This window comes from Callithrix jacchus, chromosome 4 (genome assembly GCF_049354715.1).
Source record: "Callithrix jacchus isolate 240 chromosome 4, calJac240_pri, whole genome shotgun sequence".
Classification (NCBI taxonomy): domain Eukaryota; kingdom Metazoa; phylum Chordata; class Mammalia; order Primates; family Cebidae; genus Callithrix; species Callithrix jacchus.
Genome location: NC_133505.1, coordinates 66,868,281 through 66,895,340, shown reverse-complemented (window position 1 = coordinate 66,895,340; position 27,060 = coordinate 66,868,281). Strand labels below are relative to the sequence as shown.

The 27,060-nt window shown below is 35.0% G+C and overlaps 2 protein-coding genes and 1 long non-coding RNA gene across 14 annotated transcripts in view; 1 reads left to right on the top strand and 2 right to left on the bottom strand.

The window, feature by feature from the left end:
* LOC103792483 (uncharacterized) overlaps positions 1 to 27,060 on the bottom strand; it is a 576,568-nt gene that overhangs the window by 192,537 nt on the left and 356,971 nt on the right. The window lies entirely within an intron of this gene.
* KHDRBS2 (KH RNA binding domain containing, signal transduction associated 2) overlaps positions 1 to 27,060 on the top strand; it is a 656,950-nt gene that overhangs the window by 620,993 nt on the left and 8,897 nt on the right. For 4 of the 12 annotated variants that reach the window (XR_013534311.1, XR_013534309.1, XR_008480692.2 and 1 more), the window contains 4 exons: positions 7,064 to 7,097; positions 7,694 to 7,781; positions 15,592 to 15,651; positions 25,153 to 25,404. The gene's annotated coding sequence lies outside the window, so the exon portion shown is untranslated. The remainder of the gene's footprint in view (positions 1 to 7,063; positions 7,098 to 7,693; positions 7,782 to 15,591; positions 15,652 to 25,152; positions 25,405 to 27,060) is intronic. The other 8 variants (XR_013534310.1, XR_008480693.2, XR_008480691.2 and 5 more) reach the window with 3 other exon arrangements.
* Positions 8,026 to 8,564, bottom strand: LOC100395305 (protein S100-A11). The gene has a single exon (XM_035296006.3). It carries the CDS (start codon positions 8,505 to 8,507, stop codon positions 8,190 to 8,192), a length of 318 nt encoding a protein of 105 aa, XP_035151897.1. The 5' UTR covers positions 8,508 to 8,564; the 3' UTR covers positions 8,026 to 8,189.

Genomic DNA, 27,060 nt, shown 5'->3' with positions numbered 1-27,060 from the left:
TACACTTACATACATACATTAATGTATGAATTGCTAGTTTTAACAACTTTTAAGAATATTATTATTATTTATATGGTATTTAATTATCACAACAGTTCCCAGAAGAAAACAACGCAATTTTTCTTATTTTAAGGAAAAGGAAACAAAATTTCACAGGTTTAAAAAATTTATCCAAAAATTACATGAATTCTACATGGTGGGAGTTGAGCTAAAACATTATCCTCTGCAAAGTAATTTAAGTTTCTTATTTTGTAAATGATAGTGCTCAATGGTAGAAGAGAGAACAATCAAGATTGTATGAGAGAGAAAGCTGTTCATGTGCAGGAATTATTAATATCTTTTTATAACCCATTCCAACTTAACTATAAGTATTTGGATTTTTTTTTATATATAAATATTTACTCATAGCCTTATTTATACACTTACTACAGGCATGTCATAATATTCAATACTTTGTAAAATAGCATACTGGGAACAGATGCATGTGAAATTACAATTGATAACCTAATGATCACAAAGTATATGGTGAATTTGTAATAGCTAAATTAAGTAATAATGTAAGGAGCAATGTTTTCTGACTTTAGCTGTTAAAGAATAGAATTGAAATTAATTGAAAGTGTGAAACATTAATAACTGGAAACATTCTAATTTATATTTAAAATATATCCAAATTGTAATTTCATTTCTTTAGCATCTACTATTACAAGAACTTCAAAAAAGAAAGAATTAGGTTGTTATTCTACCATTAGATAAGAATTAACATAAGTTTTGTTATTCCTTTTTAAATACTTACTTAACAGTCCTTTCCTCTTAAAAAAAAAAAAAAAAAGGAAGTACTTAGCAGCTATTAGATAATGGACATTTATAAATGAGTTTAAAGGTCTAATTTTGGTTTGGTTTGCAAACGCCAGAACATTCACAGAAGTTTTCTAATTTTCAACTGAGAATCCTGCTTTTGAGGAAGAAAAAAAATCCCAGAAGGTTTGTGTCTAAATTAAACAGGTCAGCAGTTGATCTTATATTAATTTACTAAACAATTTCATTAAGCAGTTCAGAGACTTGGGCTTCTTCCATCAAAGTGTACTCATGTGGAAGATTCTACTATTTGGTCTAATTTATCTTTGTCTACCTTTATTGCTAAAGTGCACTGCATGGACTCAGAAATACCTATTTGTCACAAACACACTAGGGAAACACTACATGGCAAATCAGTATGGAGTACAGTGTTTTACAATTAATTTCTTATATTATGTTGTCCAAAAAAAGGCTTTTTCAATATAAAAGCAACATATTTCAAAGTCTGAGGCTTACTCATTTCCAGGTCAAACTATTTTCAAATTCAACACAAGTTTCTGCACTTTTATTCCTGTGGCTTCATAGTTCCCCTGTGCTGTACACTTCAGGGTCTGGTGTGCTCAGAAGCACACAGATTTCTAGTTAACTGCAAGGAGCAGGAAATGCACTTTTGTATTAGGAAGTGATACCTAAGTTGCAAATCGTGAAACAAATGCATATATTTGGTAATAAAATTTTCCCCACCACCTATTCCCACCCTGCAATGTAGAAGGAAGGATCTAGAAACACATGTAAATGAAAAATAACTTTAAGTATGTCTACAATGTCCACAGCAAAAATAGTATTTTAACATGCTACAGAATGTTCCTAGAATGCGTATTTATTTATAAAGCTAAATTATTTGATAATATTTGGTAAACATTTAGACATTATTTTATTATCTGGATACATTTTTAGAAATGGGAAGATGTATGTGCTCTATTGTATTTACTTTTTAAGTAGACTTTATTTTATTGCAATAGAAGTATACTTTATTTCTCAAAATAATGCTATGATAAACATTAAGTTTTACAGCTGCATTGAGTCAATTCATAGACTTATCAAGTAATAGAAAAACACATATCTCAGTTCTCACATGATTTGTATATATGACTAATAGTTGTGTTTTTAATAAGATGATAGACAACATCAAAAAAATTATTCAACTTGTTAGACTATTTGTTCCTAAGTATAATAATTTTTTTATTTTTAATCATTTTCAATGTACAAATACATATGAAAATATAACTTGAGAATACAAATTTCAGAACTAAGAACAGTCTAAATTTGGTAACTGTTATGATGAATTAAATTTCAAAATCAAATTTTAGAGTTAAATAATCTATAATATTTATAATTAAAAATTAAAATAAGGTATTCTTTATATTACACAGAACATAAGTTTTATAATGTATTTAATTCTGGATATATTTTTTCCTTCAAAAGATATTCAGATTTTACCAGTACTTACTTTCATAAATGAGTAAGATCGTATTTCACACTTCAATGGAGCATTATTTGTGTAATTTTTCTATTTTCCATATCATTTTCTTACCCATCTTCTAATTTTATTGATTACACAGTTTTGAAAGCTTAATTTTTTTCTACATTAAGACAGTAAAGTTTAGAAATAAGTGTTTTCTACAAAATCAGCCAACATGTCAACACTGTCTTCTCAGTTTTTGTGAGAATGTGTTACTGTAAGTGATGCATTTCCTCTTTCACTTAAAAATATACCCTTATATTGTAGTGAGTAGAAAAAGACTTGTAAAACACTTAAATATTTCCCAATAGTTCTGGCAACATTTAACAGCAGTGATTTATTTCCTATATTAACATGATAATACCTAAACCTTATTCCCAATAGTGTATTTCCTAAAATATTTTCTTCTACTTCAATTTTTGTCATATGAAAATAGGCTATAAAATAAATGAAGAAACATAATATATTCATTTTTAATTGGAAGTAAAATTAAAACTCCTTTATGAAATGTATACCAAACACATTCAAATTTTTATGTAACACATTATTTGCTCAGAAGCATCAAAAATAGATGACAGGAATTAAAATATGAATTATTAGCTAGCAATATGTGGAATTAGAAAAAGTATATCTGTTAAATTACAAATAAATTGTTTTAATATCAGAGTTATATATTTAAAAATTAGAAGTAAATTAGTTGCCCAGCTAAAATATTTTTATGTGCTGTAACACCACAGAGAAATCTTTATTTATTACAGATAAAAAAACTATAGTGCTAATCAAATTCAAATCAATTTAACCAAGTATGTTTCAGTGAAACAGTGTTTAAGAAATGCAAAATAAACTAAAAAATGAAAAACTCATGGCCTTATCATCAAAAGTAATTGGCGGGGCATGGTGGCTCATGCCTGTAATCCCAGCACTTTGGGAGGCCGAGGCGTGTGAATCACGAGGTCAAGAGATTGAGACCATCCTGGCCAACATGGTGAAGTGAAACCCTGTCTCTGCTAAAAATACAAAAATTAACTGGGTGTGGTGGCACATGCCTATAGTCCCAGCTACTTGGGAGGCTGAGGCAGGAGAATCACTTGAACCCAGGAGGCAGCAGTTACAGTGAGCCAAGATCGCACCCCTGCACTCCAGCCTGGGTGACTACATCTCAAAAAAAAAAAAAAAAAAAAAAAGAAAGCAATCAGTTTACAACTTCTACCCACCAGGTATATAATACATTTGTCATTTCTTAGCAGGAAATTGTCAAGAACCTTTGGCATCTCCTAAACTTGCATCTAATTTGTCCATGTTTGAACCTACTGTTCATATGTAAAGCCACAGTACTGGAAGAAGAGGATGGCTACAGTTCTGTTAAAATATGTATACATCGAGATTTGCAAATATCATGCATAGTGTGAAAGATGCTTATTTTCCTGAAGGAAATGGGCATTCTCTTTTCCTCCGTTCTTGTTGTTTTTTCTGTGTTGAATGAATCCCCACTAAAGTTGGGACAGTAAGGGGCATTATTAACTAATTTTCCCAGTATTGGATATATTAGAATGAATAACAATGGATGGATATAATACTGCTATATCCAAACTGCTACAAAATTCAGAAATCATTTTTTTCTCATAAATCCAAAAATGTCAACCTTCTATTGACACAATATTTTCAGTAATTTTATAACTTCTACTCAAGGAAGGGTGTTGAAATAAAACATCAAATCTGCTTGTACTATAAAAATGCTAACTTTTATGTAAGAAAAGTAGAAAGATCAGTAAGTGTGGTGTTACAAGTTCAGAAAGCAGTTGATATACAAAGGTTAAGTCTTGCTGGTATAATAAACCAAGTTTCACCTTTGAATGGTTTGACCCGATTCTTTCTATTTTAACCCTGTTTTGATCTTCAATTTCAAGGCAGCAAGAGTCAAGCCACATAGATCAATTCTTTCCAAACTTCTTTTGATTTTTATTTCATTTTTACACAGTGTAGATTTTTGAATATCAATGTATGCGCTTTACTCCCTAGTTCACAGTATGAGATATTTTAAGAATCCCAGGAATTTTTAGTAATAGTTGAGGTTTCATTAAACTTAGTTTTCAAGTGACTTCTTAAAGTTTATTCATCAAATAATTCAGGGTGTAAAAGTAGCACATAAACGTTAATTGAATGGTCATTAAGCAGTGTAACTGTTTGTTTTCAGTTGATAGAGGACATTAAGCTCCACACCCTGTGGTGGAAAACAGTTAGGTCTTATGATACACATGCCATTAAGGATACTGCTACCAGACTTGACCAGTTTCACTTTACAAAATAGCAGTCAGCTGCAGTCAGAAGTTTGCCCAAGTCATAGGAAGTCATATTTTTACTACCATGTCCTAGCTACTTATAGATGTTATGTGCTTCATGCCTTATGCTAATTGCAATGACTAATGTTTGTCAATATCTTCACTCAATCTTATTTTAAAAACCTCCTCAGGACAGACTGATCCTAGCTAGAATGCTACATAAAGTGAGAATGTTTTTCTAAAACAAAAATCACTTAAATCGAAAAGGTTAGATGATAATTTGAGTATGCCTGACAACTGCTACTGTTATTTAATTTGCCGTGAGACTAACTGATATCCTATATGAGAATGCCTTATAGATGCCTGGATGTGTCATTGCACAATGCTTTAAAGTTGTTCTGCTCATCTGGGACTGTAGGTGAATATGTATGACAGAAAAACAAAAAGCTGGAAAAATCCCAAGACTGGCTGTTAGGAGGTTTACTGTTTTTAACAATGGAGGTGAGCCTCTTCATCCATTTGTGATTTCATTTATGAACCCTACTTACAAGACAGGTACAGAACACTTCATTATGGGCCCAAACAAGTATGTTTAAATGGATAAAGAAGCTCTTTGCATCAGATGGAAGCTAAGTGTGACATTAAATTAATGTCAAACAAGTGAGAAACTCTTTTAGTTTTAATCTACATGTAGCAGCATAGTGGTAATGTGTTGATTTTCATATGCACACAATTTCTAGTCTTATATCACCAGAATGTGAGGTTATAAATTCCTGTATTACAAAGTAAAAACAAAAGCAAGAATCAACTAATAAGGAAATAAATTTTGTTGAGAGAATGTGATGAATGTTCACATTGTTTTTCAGAATGAGGAAGGTGGGGGACAAAAAGTTTCTGTGGAGAAGAAATGTCATCCGCCATACATGATGGCTATTTATCGAGCCTTTGTCTAAAGTATTACCCAATAGAATAGGACTACAATTATTTGTTCCTTCCTTTTATTCTAATTTGTTCTGAAACAAAAAGAGAAATAACTGCATGGCTGGATGATGAGAGATATAGATGATTCAGAAGATAAGTTTCTGTTTTCTTCCTTATATATTCTTGTATGTTAAAGTAATTATTTAGGGAGAATAAGTTAGTTACATGTTTGTTTAAAGAGATACGGAATTGTGTAAGATATTTCAGAACTTAAGTCATTTATTTAATGAAAATACGTTTCTCAGGACTTGGTATTCAGAAAGACCCTGGGGAAGAGCTGAGATCAGTTATGGTTACTATAAAAACATCAAATCTCCTTCTATTTTGTCTCAGAGGACTTTGGAAGAAAACAGAAATCTTATCTTTATGACCATCTTGAATCTGATCTTTCCAAACTCTTTCCAGAGTCCCATGTAAATTCTCCTGTACAACATAACACTCTCTTTGGAATTCACTGTCAGTTACAAACTACACTATAGATAAAGTGACCATATGTCCTGGTTTATGCATTTTGTTTTAGGGTCATTATCATTAGCACTACCTTTCACTCTGATATGTGTCTCAGTAGGGATGACAAATTATGGTAGCCTTATCTATAAGTAATAATACCTGTCAATAATAATAACCAATAACCTTACTGGAAGCTTGCTATTTATCAAAGGCTTTGAATGCTTTTATGTGTAATGAATTCTTCATCATAACCCAATAAGGCAAGTATTTTATTTTCCCCATTTTACAGTAGAAGAAACAAAGAGTTAGAGAGGGTAAATAGCAAGACCTACTCACATAGTGGGCCCAACCTGAATGCAGATGAAGGTCTGACTTTATAACATCGTATGCCAGAAGATGGTTACGCTATCTTCTTATTGGCTGGCTGGAAGAATTAGTTTTGGTTATTCTTTTTTAATGTATTCAAAGATTATCAGTAGTTCTCATTTACTATTCTTCCTAGCTGTTATAACTATATTTTCATAAGGACTGTGGATTTTAAGAGGCAAGAAAAGAGCACCAAAGTGAACTAAAATTCATCTGGGTTTTCGTTCATATTATTAATTTTACTGTATTAATAAAAATAACTGATTTGTTGAGTGACTAGTTTATGCCAGATTGGGACTTACCCTGTGTTACATCACTGATCCTTAACACAGCACTGCAAGGCAGAATATTTGAGCCCCATGAATGTATTTGATTGCTTTAGCTATTGGCCCCAAATTGCTTCATAGGTTACAAATGAAGCTTGGGGCATTAAATCATTTCAGCAGGCCCTCCAGCTCTGACATCGTCATCCCTGGCTGTCTCTAGGAGTATCTGATTATCAGGGTATAAGATATGGAATCTGGGGGTAAGGAGAAATTCTTGGGGAAAGGGACTTCCGCAGCACCTCATGTTTATTTATATTAACTGTTGTGCATTGAGTGCTTAATAAGGGCATGCACTTTACATATTTTTGTAAACATATTTTCTTCTATTTTTCTCCTTACCATAGGCCGAAAAAGAAGATAATTTGGATTTGAACCAATGTAAGTTAGCTCTGCTATGCTAGAGAGATCCATCTCTGGCACTCTCTACAGATCACCATAATTTAGAAACTTTTCTGAAAAGCAGTATTAAAGCTGAATAAATGTTTGCTAATGATCAAATTTGTTCCACCACTGTATAAAGAATATAAAGATGTATAGAGATTGCTGAAAGAAAATTCCTTGTCATATTTTCAAATAAATAGCATGAAAAATTTTACTAGTGCAGAGTAAGTTCTGTATACGGCAGAAAAACAAAGTAAATATAAATCTGTGCCTATACTCAAAAGATGATTACAGTTCACTTGGGAATACAAGAATATAAATGCACAAATGTGGATTCTGTACTATTATAAAATGCCAAATTATACAGTGTAATTTGAACAGTGGTTCTTAACCACGTATGCATAGCAGCATCATGCATGCTGTGTTTTAAAACGACAGATGCTAGGACCCTACTGCATTGACTAAGTACATTTCTGAGATCGGAACCTGGAAATGTGTGTTTTAAAATTCCATGGGTGATTTTGAGGTGTGCTATGGATAACAATCACTGGATTAAAATATATGTGTAATATTCTAATATGTTAAATATGCAGATTTTAAAAGTTAATTTTGGCCAGGATGCAAAAAGACGGCTTTATAGAAGAGCAATGATTTTAATGGAAGGTCAGATGTGGACAGAAGGTAAAAGAAACATTTTTTTTTTCTTTTTCTTATTTAGCCCAAAATAAAATTTTATCTTTTAGTTTTTTAATCTGCATTTCAGATTCCTAGTTGGATTGATCTGGGATGGATGATAAAACATAAAACAATAAATAACTGAAAATGTTCAATTATTTTCTAACCTATATATGATATGGCTTTATGAAAATCAGGTTTGAAAGCTTGCCTGAAAACGTATATATTATTATATTTATATATTCTTTTTTTCATGTTTTAAAAAAGTGACATTGTTTTATTGCTATCTGTAGGTGGGGCCTGCATGAGGTGGCTGGTGTGCTGGGCTCAAGGGGTTATGTGTGGGCTGTGGAGATGATGACAGAAAGGCTGGAAGGAAATGGGGTGGATTTGAAGGCCAGGCCTAAGGGGTCCTCAGGTCCGCTTCTGGGAAGGGACAGCCTTGAGGAAGGAGTCATGACAAGCCATAGGTAGGCCACCAATCAGATTAAGAAATTCTGAGAAATCTAGCTGCCCATCACTGTTGGTGTCCAGTTTCTTCATCGTGCGGTCAAGGACACCGGGGTTCTTCTGGTTCTTTGTGAAGGCAGCCAGTTCTGTATTCATGAAGCTCAGGAACTCCGTCTTGGAGAGAGTATAGTTATAACCAGCTTTTCCAGCATACTTCTGGAAAACAGCAATCAGGGACTCGACGCACTGCTCAGTCTCTGTAGGGCTGGAGATTTCTGCCATGTTGGAGCTGAGCGAGGCACGCGGGAGGCTGTGGCTGGGAGCGGGGCTGAGAGCTCTCTATATTTATATTTTTAGCAATAATAAGGAAATCTAATCAGAGCTAATAAATGCAATTTAGGCTGCAAACTACCAAAGGACAGGATTCATGTTTTATTCAAATTTGGATTCTTAGATATTTAGCATAGTGGACTAGTTTGTGCATAACATATATTTGTTTGTTGAATGAATTATTAGACATTTGGATTTATTTGCTTTATTTATTCTACCTTGGGGGGCAAATTTCACTAGTCTCCATTTGAAGGCTTAAGAACTTTTGCTATGAAGGTTTTGGTTTATTCATCTACTTTTTTCTTGACCCAGAACCAATGTCCTGGCAAAGAATCATTAGCTTATAGGAGTAAGATTTTAGGCTTTTTCATTCCAAGAAAAAGATGAAAGGGAAGGGAATACAGATGGAAAAGGCAAATGAGAATTGCAGGAGAGTTCCTTTTTAATACCAGGAGACTTCTCCTTCCAAGTTTATGCCCAGAACAGCTGGTAAATCACTCTCCTCAGACCAGTCCTTCCACAGGGAGCACTGAAGCCACCAAACTGTCTATGATCAGGAGAAAGGCTTCCAAAGTTTTCCCAAGCTTTACCCACTGACCAATAATTTTTTGTAGAACACGTTCTTTTTGTCATTGGTTTTGCTTTGGGATGATAATGCAGCTTTAAAGACAAAGTCAAAAAGATCACAAAGACTCTTTATCTTGCTTTGCATTATGTCTTCCCAGCACCAGGGAAGCCAGGGTTCTTTTGCTTTTTGTTGTTGTTGTTGTGGAAATGATGTCAGATGTTCATATTTTCCCAGTGGAATTCTATAATACTTTGGGAAACAGTTTCATAGGGTGGAAATAAGAAGAAAGAATGAAAAGAAAGGAAAACACAAATGGGAAAAAAGTACAGTGAGTTGATGACAGAAAGCTCTGATTTTCATCATTCTACATTTGAAAATAAGGGGAAAAGTGAAGGGCATCATACAGTGCTTAACTGTGGACATTCATGTGTAAAACAGTTTCAGTGTGAGACAATTTTGATAATGATGACAGCCACTTATTTTGGTATTAGGAAAAAGGCAGGTAAGATCCAGAGGATGGAGCGTGGGCAGAAGCTATTGTTACAGGACAGGATTCCTGTAATCTACTATCTCTATGCGCCTTCTTTAGAGTTGTTGCACTTTTTCGGCCTCCCTGCTCTTTTCTCCAGGTGCTACATGATTTCTTCACCCTAGACAAGCCTGATTATCCTCAAGGGAAAACCAACCCAAAATAAACATGATTACATAATTGTTTTTTTGGGTTTTTTTAGATGAAGTCTTGCTCTGTTGCCAGGCTGAAGTGCAGTGGTGCAATCTCAGCTCACTGCAACCTCCGCCTCTTGGGTTCAAGCGATTCTTCCGCCTCAGCCTCCCGAGTAGCTGGGACCACAGGAGCATGCCACCATGCACGGCTAATTTTTGTATTTTTAGTAGAGATGGGGTTTCACCATGGCCAGGATAGTCTCGATCTCTTGACCTCGTGAACCACCCGCCTCAGCCTCCCAAAGTGCTGGGATTACAGGCATGAGCCACCACGTGAGCCGGGCCTACATAAGCAGTGATTGAACAAGAGCATATCCAAAACAGTTTAATTCATATTGGGTGGCATAAAACAGCTGAAAATCAAACGAATTTCTGTTTTAGGAATGTTTCAAGAGTGGGCTATCATGTGCATGGTATATACATCATCTTGAACACAGTAATTTTAATCAGTCAGTGATGTGCTGGCACGGGCGCATACAAGCTCATAGGATCCAAAAGCGAGCATCTCTTCTCAGCTAGACTTCAGTGACTTCATTTTGGTAGCTTGAAGGAGACGCTGGTATGTCTATTTATACCATAGAAATTCAGGAATGTTACAAATCAGGACTTTTTAATTATTTTGCAGAGAGCCAGTTTACCAGCACACCACTGAGTGACATACACATTTTAGAAGTAAAAAGAGACCCAATATAAATATATGTCTTTGTAATTAGGAATGTTACTTGCTGAGTAAATATTTAAAGAAGACACTGCTTAAGAGACACAGTATTTTGTTAGACTGCCTAGGCCCAAATCTTTTATTAGTTGTGCCTTAACCTGTCCTTTGTCTACTTATCCTTAAAATGAGAACTTCATACAATTACTTTGATGATAAAATGAGTTCATTTATATGATGCGCTCAAAAAAGTGCCTGCCACGGAGAAGGTTCTCAATAAGTATATTCTATTAGTAGCAACAAGAGATGAGGCTATATGGTTTTTTACAATCTTCTCTTAAAAGACTGCCTAAATTCAGTGTTATTTTCCTTGTTGAGCTTTTATATCTCAGAAGCCCATACTCAATTTCCACAAGTTTTGTAAAGATCCATTAAATGAAAGCACATCAAATCACTTTGAAATGCATAGAGCACTATGTAAATGAAAGGTGGAATAATTACGTTAAAGGCATCACCCTGAATTTTGTTTATACTGCATCTCTGAAATGAGCATCAGATTTTTCTCTAGGCAGTTACTGCTCCTACAGAAACAAACACAGATGGTGCCCAAACTTCCTACTGAAGTTTGAGGCAATGGCATTTATCAAAATACCTCTGGTCACTAAATGTACAAAAACTTCAAATAAACTCTATATCTCAGTGTCAGGCCAACATAGTTATTTAGGTAAAAAGTCTTTGTTGGATAATTCAAGGATTTTCTGATGTATGAAATGGACTACTATAACAAATGGAAAGTCTTGCATGTAGGCTCAGTTTTCTAAAATAGGCCATTAACATAGGCAATTTCTCTTAGAGAAAAACACTATTTTTTAATAATTAAAAAAAGAAAATAAAAGAAACAGGCAATTTATTTTAAAGGAAAAAATATCAATTTCTCTTCTGTGATGAACATTTCTAGCCAAATTAAAATTTTTGGGTTGTGGATGAGCACGTTTCCTTTTCCCATTGATCTCCTGGCCACATAAAGCAGAGAAAAGGTATGCCTTAAAAATAAGTATTTAGGCCTAGCATGGTGGCTCATAGCTATAATCCCAGCACTTTGAGAGGCTAAGGTGGGTGGATCACCTGAGGTCAAGAATTCGAGACCACCCTGACCAACATGGTAAAACCTCATCTCTACTAAAAATACAAAAAATTAGCTGAGTGTGGTGGCACATGTCTGTAATCCCAGATACTTGGAAGGCTGAGGCAGGAGACTTGCTTGAACCTGGGAGGAAGAGGTCGCAGTGAGCCGAGATTGCTCCATTGTACTCCAGCCTGGGTGACAGTGAAAAACTCCATCTCAAAATAAATAAATACACACACACACACGTGTGTGTGTGTATATATGTGTGTGTGTATATATCTAAATTCCAAAGACTAGGTTCTTAGAATATATATATAGATATTCCAAAGACTAGGTTCTCATATATATATATATATATATATAATTTTTTTTTTAATGGATTGGAGGTTTCAGTGGGATGGGAGAATCACAAGGAATCAGGTGTTCAGAGGAATGTATTGAGTAGAGGTGAGGAACTAGGATGTTGAAAAGTAAAAAAAGGTGAGAAGGAGAGAAAGAAAGAGGAAGGAAAAGAGGGAGAGAGAACAGGAATATTGCTTCATTCTAAAAATGGGTATTAATAATGGCCAATCAATATTTTGTGTATTTAAAATGGAGAACTCTATAAATATTTATTGAGTTTACTTGTTCCAGATCTGAGTTGAAGTCCTGGATATCCTTATTAATTTTCTGTCTCGTTGAGTCTAAATCTCGTTATGGGTCTTATGTATCTGGGTATTAAGATCTCTTACTGTTGCATTGATCCTTTTACCACTGTATCTTTGTTGCTTTGAAATCTATTTTCTCAAATGTGAGAATTGCAACTCCTGCTTTTTGTTTATTTATTTATTTTTGCTCTCCATTTGGTTGGTAAATTTTTCTCCAACCCTTTGTTTTGGAGAATATATATATAGATATACACATACACACACACATCTACATTCCAAAGACTAGGTTCTTAGAATATATATATATAGATATACGGATATAAATATAGGTTCTTAGAATATAGAATATATATATAGTGTGTGTGTGTGTGTGTGTGTGTGTGTGTGTGTGTGCGCGCGTATGTATTCTAAGAACCTAGTCTTTGGAATATAGACCTTCTTTTATTCTACAGGATAGTCCTGGGATTTCTGTAACCTAAACTCTTCTTATTGGCTTTTGTGCTGTTTCTGGACATGATTGCCCTTGAATCCACTCCTTGCCCTTCATGTGGCTCAGTTAGGGGGCAGGAGATCTGACACCTGAGGTTTCATTTTCCAGACACCTGTCTCAGCTGGTTTGCAACTGGCTTCTGCCAATGGGGGTTTGGGTATAAGGACTCTGGCAGGAGCCTGGGAGACTGAGCAGGAGGTAGAAGTCAGGTTATTTTCCCATCATTCACTTTGCCTCCTGCACCCTCCCCAGCATCAACTGTGTCTCTTCCCCACTCTGCCTCTTATCACTCAAGTTTGCCACAGTTCCAGTTCCAAGCAGGTAATACAAGACTTCTGTGTTAGTTATGTAGCATCTCCCTGTCCTGTCCTGTGGCCCTCCGGCCTAGTGTTAGTTATGGCTTGCTCCTGTTACTAATTTCTCAGTTGCTCACTTTTCTCTGTTGATTCCTTGTCTCTTTCATTACCCATTTCTTGCTTTAATTAAATCCCTGCATTATAGTCCTTTAACTACTCCAAGTGAACCTTGTATTCCTAACTGAACCCTGATTGACCCAAGGTCTAATACAGGCCATCTGCTCATACTGGATTCTTGAGCAAACAACACTGTTAGAAGTGCAGTTCTCTTGTTCCCATCATGAAGGTTCCAGGGATTTCTGGTTCATGAACACTAGCAATCACAGTTCCCTTTACAGCTCTCCTCCTTTAGTTAAATGATGATTCTACCTTGAGTCTACACCATGTTCCTGAGACGTTGGCAGAGAGGAAGTATTTTTCTGTGTTTCTGCTAACATTAGTGTCACAAGACGTTCAAAAATTATACTTCATTATTAACCTTCTTCAGGCCACATCCCTCAAACTCACCATAAGAAACTGATTTATAGGTGGTGAGTCTATCAAATGTTAATGCCCTTTCTGATAAGTCACAAAGAATGACAGGGTCTCCAGATCTATTTCCACATATCAGAATAGCAGGATTGGAATATGGACTTGTTCATTATTATCATTCTAAAATTCTATTCCTTATGCTTTCTTTTGAGGAAGGAAACTGCGTCACAAAGCAATGCCGTATCATAAAAGTTTAAATTAATCCTATAAATATACTCTTAATCCAAAGCTGCCAAACTAGAGTTGTGGGTTACATGAATTTGTTAAACTTATTTTGGACTTTGAATATTGAAACATACAATCTTGCCAAGTTTCTAAAAATAATGTTTTATAAATTTTTTCACCATTTTTCTGTAAATGTAAAGAAGTAAAACGTGAATCAATGTATCTACAACGGTGATGATTTCTTTCCAGTCATTAATTATATCAGATCTTTTTTTTTTTTCTGTATACCCATCCTATTACACTATTCCTTTTTCCCCAAAGGATTTTTTAACTATTATTTTACTTTCTTTTGCTGCGTTATAAATTCTAAACCAAATAACTATCCCTGCAGGAGTATTCTGTGAACTCTCCCAGTCACTGTCTGGGGACTGTGGCTTGTAGCCTCAATTTATGCCTCCATAGCGTGTTTTATGAAATAATTTATTTTTTTCTCTCTCTCTCTTTCACCGTTTCACATTAGACTTGAAGTGCCATAAAGAAAGGACTGTTTTATCTTTGCATTCTTAGTGTTAACTAACTTCCTTGGCACCTAAAAATCATTCAATTAAGATTTATTAAGCTCATTCTGAACAACATTGAAAGTCTCAAGGCCTCTGATGCTGGACAAATTTTAGTATTAGGTTCTTCAAATAGAAGGTTTTTATTTTTAAATATTTTTAGAACTAGGAATATTTCACTAACAAACATATAACAGACTGTTTATTTCAGAAGACACCTAGTTTTTATACCCTCTCCATAAAAGTAGTTATATTTTTGTTGAACATTGATATATAAGGTAAACAGGCACTTCAGAGAACCAGTAGCACTTTAACGCATTTAAGACAAAGCTTTTCAACTCATTATCTTGTTTACATTCTTTTTCACTAGAAGTTATATCCTCTCTCTGTGTCTGTCTTTCTAAATTTAAGCCCTTATTTTCATTGTCCATCTAAATATATTCTCACGGACTCCACCATCAATTAAGCAAATGCCATGTCTCTAACTCATTTCCTTTAAAAAGGATAAGCTCAGCCATGCTCTGTTTATTCCATTTATAATGGCTCTCTTTGCACATTTTGGTCCATTGCCTCCAGTGTCATTTCTCATGCATCTGTTTATTCTACCCAATTAGACTCAAAGCTTTGCAGTCAAAGGTACTTTTTCTTTTTTATCTCCTCACAGCATGTTCATAACATAGGCTTGTAAACTCAGTGTCTTCTAGATTCACCAATCTGTGCTGGTATGTTTAGTTCCTTGAAAATGAACACACTGACGTGCTTACTCTGTGGCTACATCCATGGGCATTTTGGCCACCCACACAAGACACAGCTCTGGTGGTTCATCTCTTCCAGACCAAGGATTCCGGGAGCTAGGATGTGAAGCATGGGGACCTCAAGTCCCCTTTGCCACTTTTCTTTAAATCAAGAAATATCCCTAACTTAGCTCTCCCCAGGGACTCATTATTGCCCTTCTAGTAGTTCCCATCATTAATAATTTGTTATCTGCCAAATATCCTGTTCACTTCCTTCATAGCACTTATAATTTGTAACTATATATGCATGTAAAATTTGTATGGAATAAGCACATAAACTGAACAAGTTTAAATTATGTATAAGTATGTAAAGTATATGGAAAACATAAAGTAGATGCCTGTATAAGTAATACATACAAAAATCACATCATATGTATGAGTATACATGTGTGTGTTTCATGTTTTCATCTTTTTTCCTCCACAGAGTTTCATCTCAACTCGCCTCACCACTACAGATCCAAGCCTAACACAGAGCCTAACAGAAGTAGGTACCATAAATACTTGTTAAAGAAGTAAAACGTGAATCAATGTATCTACAACGGTGATGATTTCTTTCCAGTCATTAATTATATCAGATCTTAAGTTTTACTCAACAAAAAGCATAGAGAGGAGAGAAATAGGAAAAAAAAAGAGCCAATTTTATCCTCTCCACTCCAAAATCTCATAGGTTTATAAGCTATCTTATCCCAGAAAGAGGCTCCCAGACCTCTCAGTTTGTTTTCACCCAGAGAAGGAAGAGGGGAAGACAAGAAAATCTCTGCTGTCCATGGTTGGTGCTACCCACAGATAAAATCTATAACTATTACAATTAATAAGCTAATGATTTCCAAGAAGCATAGCAAAAAATACTAATTGAGCATTCCTACATTTACCGTTACAACCTCCTACTTCTTCTTTACCAGCACAATCTGTATATCTTTAGAACATACTTATAGCATATGTACTTCTTCCTCCTAAATAAAAAATTCTGATGACTAAACAATAAGAGTGGGACATAATTACAGGAGTAAGTATTGACTGTGCTGATTCATGAAAAGGATTGTGAGCCGGAAGGCCTGGTTTCACGTCCTGCTCCACAGTTTTCTAGATGTGAGATTGTGGATAAGTTATGTGATCTTACTTTGCCTCTGTGAACATCATAAGAGTTCAGGCCGAGTGTACCTAATCCAAAACTCCAAAATCCAAAATGCTCCAAAATCTGGAAACTTTTGAGCACTGTATGATGCCACAAGTGGAAAATTTCACAACTGACCTCAGGCAATGAGTTGCAGTCAAAATGCAAGTGGAAAACACACAGTTTATTCAGCACCTCCCAGAGGAAAATAAAATTACTTTCAGGCTATGTATAGAAGATGCACATAAAACATAAATAAATTTCCTGTTTAGACTTGTGTTCCATCCCCAAGATATCTCATTATGAAGTAAATATCTATTATAGCAAATATTACAAAATCTGAAAAAAAAAATTTGAAATTCAAAATGCCTCCAGTCCTATGCATTTCAAATAAGGAATACTCACCCTGTACCTAAGTCATAGGCTTTGTTTTAGCATTAAATCAGTTAGAGCATCTAAAACCCTTAGAATAATGTCTAGCACATAAGAAGCGCTCAATATTCACCAAGCATCTTATTATTATTTGTATTATTATTTCTGTCACCATCTCCAAATTAAGACAGTTTTACTTCTAATACAAAGTGATTGAATTTCCATTAAGACTAAGCAAGGGAAACAGAATGTACACACTGGAAATAGTAAGAAGGAAAAGGGAATATAGCCAGAGATGCTTTCGAAATGTAAAACAGCACGATAGAAAGTCAGGATCCTCCAATATTGTTATGTCTTCTTAATAACGTTTTTCTTTTTAATTCTTTCCCCCAATAGAAAACCTTTCCTCCTAAATCTTCTAGACACCTAATGATGATCATTACTCTTATTTTATCGTCTTTGGTCTAAAAAATTTGGAGAACAACTGATCACAGTGTACTTTTTAGTACCCCATCCTTGCTAAGAAATTGTAATTGATTTAATTCTATGATTTTCATATGTGTTCATTCGAGCACTAGTCATAGTCTCCATAGCTGTTGAAATCCTTGGCCTAATAAAAACTTTAAAAAAGGCATTTTTAAGTTTTTCATGTATTTGGCTGTATGGCATAAGACAATAACATCATTAACCCTTAAAAAGAAAGACTTTTCCCATCTGACTGTGTTTATTCACTTATTTTTTATGAATATATGTTTGTATTTCAATTAACAAATATATACTTAGATTCAATTATGTGCCAGCACTGCACTAGATATCTGGTTAAAAGAAAAAAAAATTTTAAACAGTGAACAAGGCATGGTAGACAAAGTATTTGCTTGTATGAAGCCTAGAGTCTAGAGAGAGTTTGGAGCAGTCAACCGAACACATAATATTTAAGTTACAAACTGAAATCACTGTTGCACCAGAAATAAATGGAAAGCATGAGAGAAAATAATGGAGATGGGAGGTGGGGAGGTTGAGGGAAATGTTAGGCCAATTACATAACGCCTGTCTGAGGAAGTGACATTTAAGCAACACCTGAAGAAAGAAAAGGAACCAGCTATTCAAATTGCCGAAAGAGCTGCATATTGCAAGCAGAAAGAATAGCAGTGAAGAGGCACTGCTATGGAAGAGAACGTGGATGAGTCATTGGGCCTGTAGCTGGACACTGGTGAGCAACAGGGAGGGTTTGGAGGAAGAGTTACCCGTCTGATAATGCAAGGTTTTCTCATTTGGATAGTCTCAGTGTGGAACAGGGTACTTTTACAAGGTATTTAAGCAAAGAGTTAGTATGATCAATACATGTTTCAAAAGATAACCCTGGTTGCCGTATGAAGAACCTATGGAAAGGAGATATGAGTCAAATAAGAGAAGAATCTAGCAGAACATTAGAGTAATCCAAGCAAGAGATATATGTAGCTTAGTCTTGAGTGTTGGTAAGGTAGCTATCAGTAACTGGATATGAGCGACAGTGAGGAGGCAGAAATGGTAGAATTTCTTGATGGTTTGGATTGGAAATGGAAGAACGGTGTATGATCCTTAAGTTTCTGCCTCAAGTCTTAGATGATAGTTCTATTTACTAAGAAAGAAAAATTGTTGAAGTACTAGTTTTGTCTTCGATACGTTAATTTCATGTTATTTATGTGACACCCCAGTGGAGATGATACATAGGCATTTGATTATACTGATGTGAAACTGTTATATCAATGAGCCAAAGATGGCCTGTGTGTATTGATCAGCAGGTTGTTATTTCCTCAACACAGGCTGATGCCCCTAGCCTGAAAGCCCACCAGGGGATCAAATCAAATGTTTACACATGCTTTTATTTTTAAAATAGACTACATAAGCAGATTTTTCGACATTTAAAATCTGGCTGTTTTGTCTATCCAACAAAACCTCACCCACGGCTGCTAGCAATAGATAAATCCCTTGAGTTATAAAGACCCAAGCCACTACTGCCCTTTGGAGTTCTTCGACCCAGACTCCCCACCATGCCACTGAGCAACATGGCCTTGACACATAAGCCCCCTCTCTCCTAGGAGTTCCCTTGCTCTCCTTCCCTTCTGAATAGTGACCCTCTGACCCTTAGCTTCTAGACTGACTTCTGCTTTGAGGGACTTCCTGGACCTGAGAAACTGTCAAAGTAGCCCCCAGTAAAGCTATAGCCACCTTGTGGTAATATTATTTTCCCTTGATTAACCACATAATCCCTCAAAGGCCCTACAAAAGCTCGGAAAGATCTACCATGGAGATATCTATCTGGATGGAAATACTTAGCACAGAGATGGAATTAAGGCAAAAAGAATCAATGATACTACTTCAGGAAGAGTGCCTAAAAATAAGGCAGGAGGGCCCCTACTAAATCTGATGAGTTACAAAATTTGAGATCCAGTAAAGAGGAAAAACATACAAATACTACCACTTGGCCAGTATCTACTCATATTATTTTACTCAGGGCACACCTTAACTTCTTTAAGATGAAACTCTATCTCCTCCTTCCCTCCCCAGTCAGGATGGTTAGAATGACAGCCTTGTTCTCGGCTTCTGTGGTTTTTCCATACAATTGCTTTTGCCACATATTATTAAAAGTATCTGATTATTTGCCTGTCTTCATATGGTACTGTCCTTAAAGGCAGACTATGTGTTCATCTCTAAATTCCAGGAATCTAGCACAGCACCTGACTCACAGTGCAAAATAAATATTTTCTAAATGAATAGGCAATCTGAACATATTAGAATGGCTGTGGAAAAGCTTATGATGATAATGTGGTGATAGAGGGTTTCAGATGACTGGGGAAGGTTAGGACACTTTTCATGATGATGGTATTACTATCCATTCTCTGTTCTCAATCTGAAGTTAGATTCTAGCCTTATCCTAAGCAAAGGCATTAAGATATTGAGCTCACATGTATTGTACCACAGGAATAATATAGGAAGATAATGAAATAATTTAAAAATATTTCAAGCAAATAGGTAGCTAGTTCCATAAAAACTCAAGATGGCATAACTGAGGGCATAATTGAATTTTATCTTAAAATATTATTACATTAATTTGGTTTTGCTTTTTTAAAAGAAATTGAACATAAAAATTAGAATTTTAGGACAATTTATGTAAGATCTGAATCTGAGATGATTTTCTGTTCCTAATTAGAACCTCCCTTTGTTATTTCAGTGTTTTTATTTTTTTTACTTCTATTTAAGAGAGCAAGGCTGGTCCAAGCATGTTATGACTGAGGTAATTGCTTCTCCCTATTTTTTACTAAGATATTTGTTCATAGTTCACAATTTGGCCATTGACAACAAAAACTAACAAATATCAGGAAGTCTATGACCTCTACATCATGGCATTTACTGATTAAGGTAGAATAATAGTTAATAAGTACTTCATAGCAAAAATAAATAATTGGAATGCATAAAAGATCATGGAGGCTAATGGAGTGTTATAAACATATCCACAAAAGATCTTTAGACACATGATGATACAATATCCTCTGCTTCAACTATGAAACAAAGTTGGTTGCAAGACATGTCATACATTAAAGGGAAACGTTTTGTATAAAATATAATCTGCCATTTTTTAACACTGATGAGAAGCACCTGATTTCAGAACTTAAAAACTAAGTGTATCTTATCTATTTTTTAATCCTGTGCATCACAACTAATAACTGAACAGAATTCATTTGTATTGCAGAGAGTAATGGTTAACAAACATTGGAGTTCTGTATTCATGTTATATAATTATCTGCAATTATAGATAATTGTAGATAATTACACATTAGCTTACATAAACATCATGTTTTATTGACTTATCGATATCTATTTGTGAAAATACTAAGGTTGGTCCCTCCTTTTAAATATAAAACAACTGATATTATAAACCTAAGTATGAAAATCTCCACACACTAATTTGTTACTATTGCTGTCAGTAAATATATTTTCAGAGTGATTTACCATATAGAAAATACTTTCACCATGATTACACATTTATCCTCAGAATCATAAGAGTAAAGGTTGTAAAGATGATAAAGATCAATTGCATATTTAAATTTATAGTGTACGGGCCCAGTGTGGTGGCTCACGCCTATAATCCCAGCACTTTGGGAGGCCAAGGCGGGTGGATCACCTGAGGTCAGGAATACAAGACCAACCTGGCCAACATGGTAAAACTACATCTCTACAAAAATACAAAAATTAGCCGGGCATGATGCAGGCACCTGTAACCTCAACTACTTAGGAAGCTGAGACGGGAGAATTGCTTGAACCCAGGAGTAGGAGGTTGCAGTGAGCCAAGATCACATCACTGCACTCTAGCGTGGACAACTGAGCAAGACTCCCTCTCAAAAAACACTGTAGCATACGTATTCATATTCTGCTTGTTCTTTTCCAATAAAAAGTAAGATGAAAAGAGCTCAAATATGTAATAAACTTTTCTGGTTGCATAGATAGATGAGTGAAATATGTTTTTCTGGAAGGTAAAGATGAAATGGGAACTGAGGAACTTCAAGGACTTTTCTGAACATATGCAAAATCAAATTACAGAAACTATGTTCTTCACAACTTTATAAATTCAAGAAACCAGAATAATCATTTTCTTAATAATGGACAAATGAGTAACATGTATTGACATGTCTCTCCATAATTACCAAATGCCTTTTTTTTAGAATACCACAAATAATATTTTTATATTTTTTAATTGACAAAAAAGTAACACAGAAGAAAAAGTAGTTGTCCTTGGAGGAAAAGACATACGTTGTGCAATATGGCCCCGAAAGCATCTGCCTACTCCTCTGAATCTGGGAGCAAAGGGATCTGGATACAAACTATATTCAGAGACTTGGTACTCTGGGAACTGATTTAGAGTTCATTGTAGAAAACAATACCTTTGTTTATAGCATTGTGTGCTCATTTACACAACATTCCTATAAATAAAAAGTGCCAGAAGGAAAGGTTGCCATTGTGTGGAAATATTAATGTTTTCTAGCTAGCCACAGGAATTCTTTCAAAACCTTATGAATAGTTATTAGGTTATCTTGATTTTACAAATAAAAGGACAGAAACTCAGAGATTAAATAACTTGCCACAGTTATATAACTGATAAATGATAAGATGGATACGAGTACAGGAAACTGTTCAAGTAGCAAATATGTGTGTTTACTAACAGGAATATGAGTAATGCTGCCACACCACCATCCATACCACAAAGGCAATCATCAGCCAAAATGTTATGGTTCTACTTAAGGTAGAACCATTAGATATTGGGGATGTTATGAAAGGCTAAGTTTTAAAAAATGTGATTTATTATGAAACATATCAGAAACATGATGTTAAAGTTTTTTTTGTTAACAAATGCTTCTAAGCCTTTAATGTGTTATTACGCTCCCTAAGTCTCTCAGAGATGTATTTCACCAACACATTAAGCTACCAATTTCTTTTCCCAACTTCCACACACAGTTACATCTTTTGGGGATAGCATTCCAGCAAACACTGTGAAAATACTAACCTGAAATATCCTTAGATTATCCATCTGCTAATTCAACGCTCCACTGACTACTCAAATATATTTTTTTGGTTTTGTTTTTACTTTTTAATTTTTATTTTAGGTTTAAATGTACATATGCAGGTTTCTTATGTAGGTAAATTCATCTCACAGGGGTTTGTTGTACAGATTTTTTTTTAAGCATTCAGGTGCTAAGCCTAGTACCCAATAGTTATGTTTTCTGATCCTCTTCCTTCTCCTACCTCCCCAACCTCTGATAGGCCCCATGTGTGTTTTTCCCATTCTCTGTGTCCATGTGTTCTCATCATTTAGCTCCCAAGTATAAGTGAGAACATGCAATAGTTCATTTACCATTTCTGTGTTAGTTTGTTAAGTATGGTGGCCTCCAGCTCCATCCATGTTCCTACATAGAACGTGATCTCATTCTTTTTTTATGGCTGCATAGTATTCCATGGTGTGTATGTTCCACATTTTTATTCAGTCTGCCACTGACGGGCATTTAGGTTGATTCTGTGTTTTTGCTATTGTGAATAGTGCTGCAAAGAGCATGCAGAGAATGGTATGCATTAGTCTTTATGGTATAATAATTTTTACTCCTTTGAGTATATACCCAGTAATGAGATTGCTGGGCCAAACAGTAATTCTGTTTTTAGCTCTTTGAGAAATCACCACACTGCTTTCCACAGTGTTTGAACTAATTTACACTCCCACCAGCAGCGTGTAAGCATTCCCTCTCCTCCACAACCTTGCCAGCACAGGTTATTTTTTGACTTTTCAATAATAGCCATTCTGACTGGTGTGAGATGGTATCTCATTGTTGTTTTGATTTGCACTTCTCTAATCATTAGTGATACCGAGCTTTTCTTCATATGCTTGTTGGCCACATGCATGTCTTCTTTAGAAAAGAGTCTGTTCATGGCTTTTGTCTTCTTTTTAATGGAGTTGTTTTTGGTTTTTGTAAATTTTCTTAAAGTTCCTTGTAATTTCTTGATATAAGAACTATGTCAGATGTACAGTTGGTAAATACTTTATTCCATTTCATAGGTTGTATTTACTTTGTTGATAGTTTCTTTTGCTGTACAGAAGCTCTTAAGTTTAATTAGATCCTATTTGTCATTTTTTGCTTTTATTGCTCTTGCTTTTAGGGTGGTTGTGATGAAATGTTTGCCAATTTCTGTGTCCACAATGATACTGCCTTAGTTGTCTTCCAGGGTTTTTATAAATAGGAGTTTTACATTTAAGTCTTTAATCCAATGTTAGTTGATTTTTTATATAGTGTAATAAAGGGGTCTAGTTTCAATCTTCTGCATATGAGTAGCCAGTAATCCCAGCACCACTTATTGAATTGAGATTCCTTTCCTCATTGCTTGTTCTTGTTGGGTTTGTCAAAGATCAGATGGTTTTAGGTGTGTGACCCTATTTGTGGTCTCTCTATTCTATGCCATTGTGACCTATGTGTCTGTTTTTGAACCAGTACCATGCTGTTTTGGTCACTATAGCCCTGTAGTATAGTTTAAAATCAGGTAACATGATGCCTCCAGCTTTGTTATTTTTGTTTAAGATTGCCTTGGCTATCTGGACTCTTTTGTGGTTCCATATGAATTTTAAAATAATTTTACTAGTTCTGTGAAGAATGTCATTGGTAGTTTGATAGGAATAGCATTGAATCTCAAATTGCTTTCAGCAGTATGACCATTTTAATGATATTGATATTGATTCCTCCTATCTGTAATCATGGAATGTTTTTTCATTTGCTTGTGTCATCTCTGATTTCTCTGAACAGTGTTTTGTAATTCTCATTGTAGAGATCTTTCACCTCCCCAATGAGCTGTGTTCCTAGTTATTTTTGTGGCAATTATGAATGAGACTGTGTTCTTGATTTGGCTCTTGGCTTGGCTGTTGTTAGGGTATAGAGGACTTGATTTCTGTGCAATGATTTTGTATCCTGAAACTTTTTTGAAGTTGTTTATCAGATCAAGGAGATTTGAGGGTGAGGTTGGGGGCTTTTCTAGATGTAGAGTTATGTTGTCTGCAAACAGGGATAGTCTGACTTCCTCTCTTTCTATTTGGATGTGCCTTTCTTTCTTTTTGTTTCCTGATTACCACAGGGTTTCCAATACTGTGTTGAATAGGAGTTGTGAGAGAGTATATCCTTGTCTTAGGCCTGTTTTCAGCGGGAATGCTTCCATCTTTTTTCCATTCTGTATGATGTTGGCTGTGGGTTTATCATAGATGGCTCTTGTTATTCTGAGGTATGTTCATTTAATACTTAGTTTATTGAGAGTTTTTAACATGAAAGGTTGCTAAATTTTATCATAAAAAGTTTCCTGTCTTTCTCATTCCCAGGAGAAATTTTTCATTACAAAACTTTTTGAATTGTTTTATATATAGAAGTTGCTTGATATTTCTGATATAAGCTATAACTAGGGAAATAGGAATATACAGTGGGTGTGTGTGTGTGTGTGTGTGTGTGTGTGTGTATATACATACATATCAGAATATATATGTCAGTATACATATCTGAAAATATATTCATATATACGCACACATTGACACATGTCAGTATCTGCACACTCAAGCTGTCTTTTAAGTGGCCACCTTTGTGAGCCATGCATCTCCCAAATAATTTTTAAAAGTCATTTTTGGAGTTGGATTTTAAAACTACATTTTAAGGATCCTCACAATGGTTTCATCCTTTCAGGGTAGAAAACGCTTCTTTAAAGAATGAAAACTATTTGGGACAAGTAGGAATTTAGACTATAAAGTAATAAAATATATTTTCTTATGAGACATACATTGATTCTGAGAACAGTTACAGAAGTGGATTAGAACATAATTTTTGGAACACAATGGCATTATTTATATAGGCACATAGGCTCATGACATGCCTGCTTTTTGGAAGTAAATGCAACTTATATACTTATATATTTTATTTAAAATTTCTTCTTCTTCTTCTTTTTAAGGTGGAGTCTCACTCCGTCACCCAGGCTGGAGTACATTGGTGTGATCTCAGCTCACTGCAACCTCTGCCTCCCAGGCTCAAGCCATCCTCTCACCTCAGCCTCCTCAGTATCTGGGACCACAGGCACACTCCACCATGCCTGGCTATTTTTTTTATAATTTTTGATAATAATGGAGTTTTACCATGTTGCCCAGACTTGTCCTGAGCTCAAGTGATCCACCTGCCTCAGACTCCCAAAGTGCTGGGATTACAGGTGTGAGCCATGACACCCAGCCTAAAAATTATTCTTAGTACATTAAATGAAGAGTTATATATTTCAGTGCATTCAAGTAAATAATTTAAATATATCAAATTATCGGGTATAAGACAAAAGTAATAGAGAATATAATGGCAAATAAAAAAGTGAATGCCCTACTTTCCAGGTATTTTAGGTAAAAATAAAAACTTTCACTACACAAAACAAAGAAAACAGAAATTTTTCTGTCACAAAAGTAGGGAAGTGGAAATCTGATTATCATCTATTTTAGTTGGAGGTGCCCCTCGTGATATGTCATCAAAACCTAGCGCTCTATAGACATGTTAATAGTATAATTAGAAAGGAAATCTCAGTTAGACCACATATAGACAAGCCACCTTATCTCTCCAAATCTCAGTTCCCTCATCTCTAAAATTACAGAAATGAGAAGACTAAATGTGACAATGCAAAGAATGCACTTAATCCAATGTCCAGCACTGCCCTAATTGAATGATAATCATTTATTTCATTACCAGAATTTAAATATCATGATGTTTCAGTTTGTGAAAGCACTGCTTGGCCTTTCTCTACCTCTGCATAGAACTTTTAACATTCTTTCTATCAGCCCTTTATCCAATGTTTACTAAACATAACCTAAGTACAGACCACTGTGCCAGAGACTAGGGATACAAAGATGAAACAAATCAGTTGTGTTTTCAAAGAGCTTATGGTTAACCAAAAAAATGAAGCTCCTAACGTGTTATAATACCAGTGAGAGAAATATCTAAGACACACATAAAGAGCTGTAGATTCTTACAGAGTAAGCAGCTAATTCTGACAAGGCTACCTGCTAAGGGATGATGAAATGAAAAATTGGAGGGAGTGGAAATATTTAAAAATAAATGCTTTAACAGAAAGAAAGAATGGAGACCCAAAAGTACAGAGAATTTTCAGGGATCTGCAATTAGTCCAGTTGGTTTACAGTTTCAAATACTTAAAGAAAGTCAAGATTAGAGTATGCATGCTAGACAGATTTGTGAAGTCTGAAATACCGAGTGAACAGGAATGTGATTTATTTAATAGCAGGAATATGCTTTATTTAACATTTCACTGGCAATGATGAGCCAGTAAAACCTTTTGAATATGAGAGTGGCATGGTAAGTGCTGTATTTTAGTAAGCTTAACCTAAAAGCACCCTGTAGTGTATGTTGCAGAGAGAAAATACTGGAAGCAAGAAACCAATAGAGAAGTTACTGAAGTAATCCATAGAAAAATGGAGGCGCAACTCTGACAATGGAGGGAAGAGCTTAATGGTGATTGAAAACTGGGAAGGCAGTGGTTCTTTGGAGGTTGTGTTCCCATAGCATCCACAGGAATATAACTTAGATTTGATGCTTTTTGTAGGGGTGGTTTTGAGAATGCTAATAGATAACTGAGATTACAGGCTTCACATTAATGGAAGGATTAGTAAGGAGGAGTTTGTCTAAGAAAGTTACAACAACACTGAAGGACTTTGTAAGTCTAAATTTCAAATCACCAATTCATCTATCTTCTGCCTTTGAATGACATCTTTCTTTACTGTTTGCTACCTGATCATTTCCAAAATTTCTGTGTCAACTTAGCTGATCCCTGGTATGTCTGTTAAAGAAATATTTTCATCCCATCATTTTTCTT

Coding starts and splice junctions, on each gene's coding strand:
- LOC100395305 (XM_035296006.3), bottom strand. CDS start 8,507: ATGGCAGAAATCTCCAGCCCTACAGAGACTGAGCAGTGCGTCGAGTCC.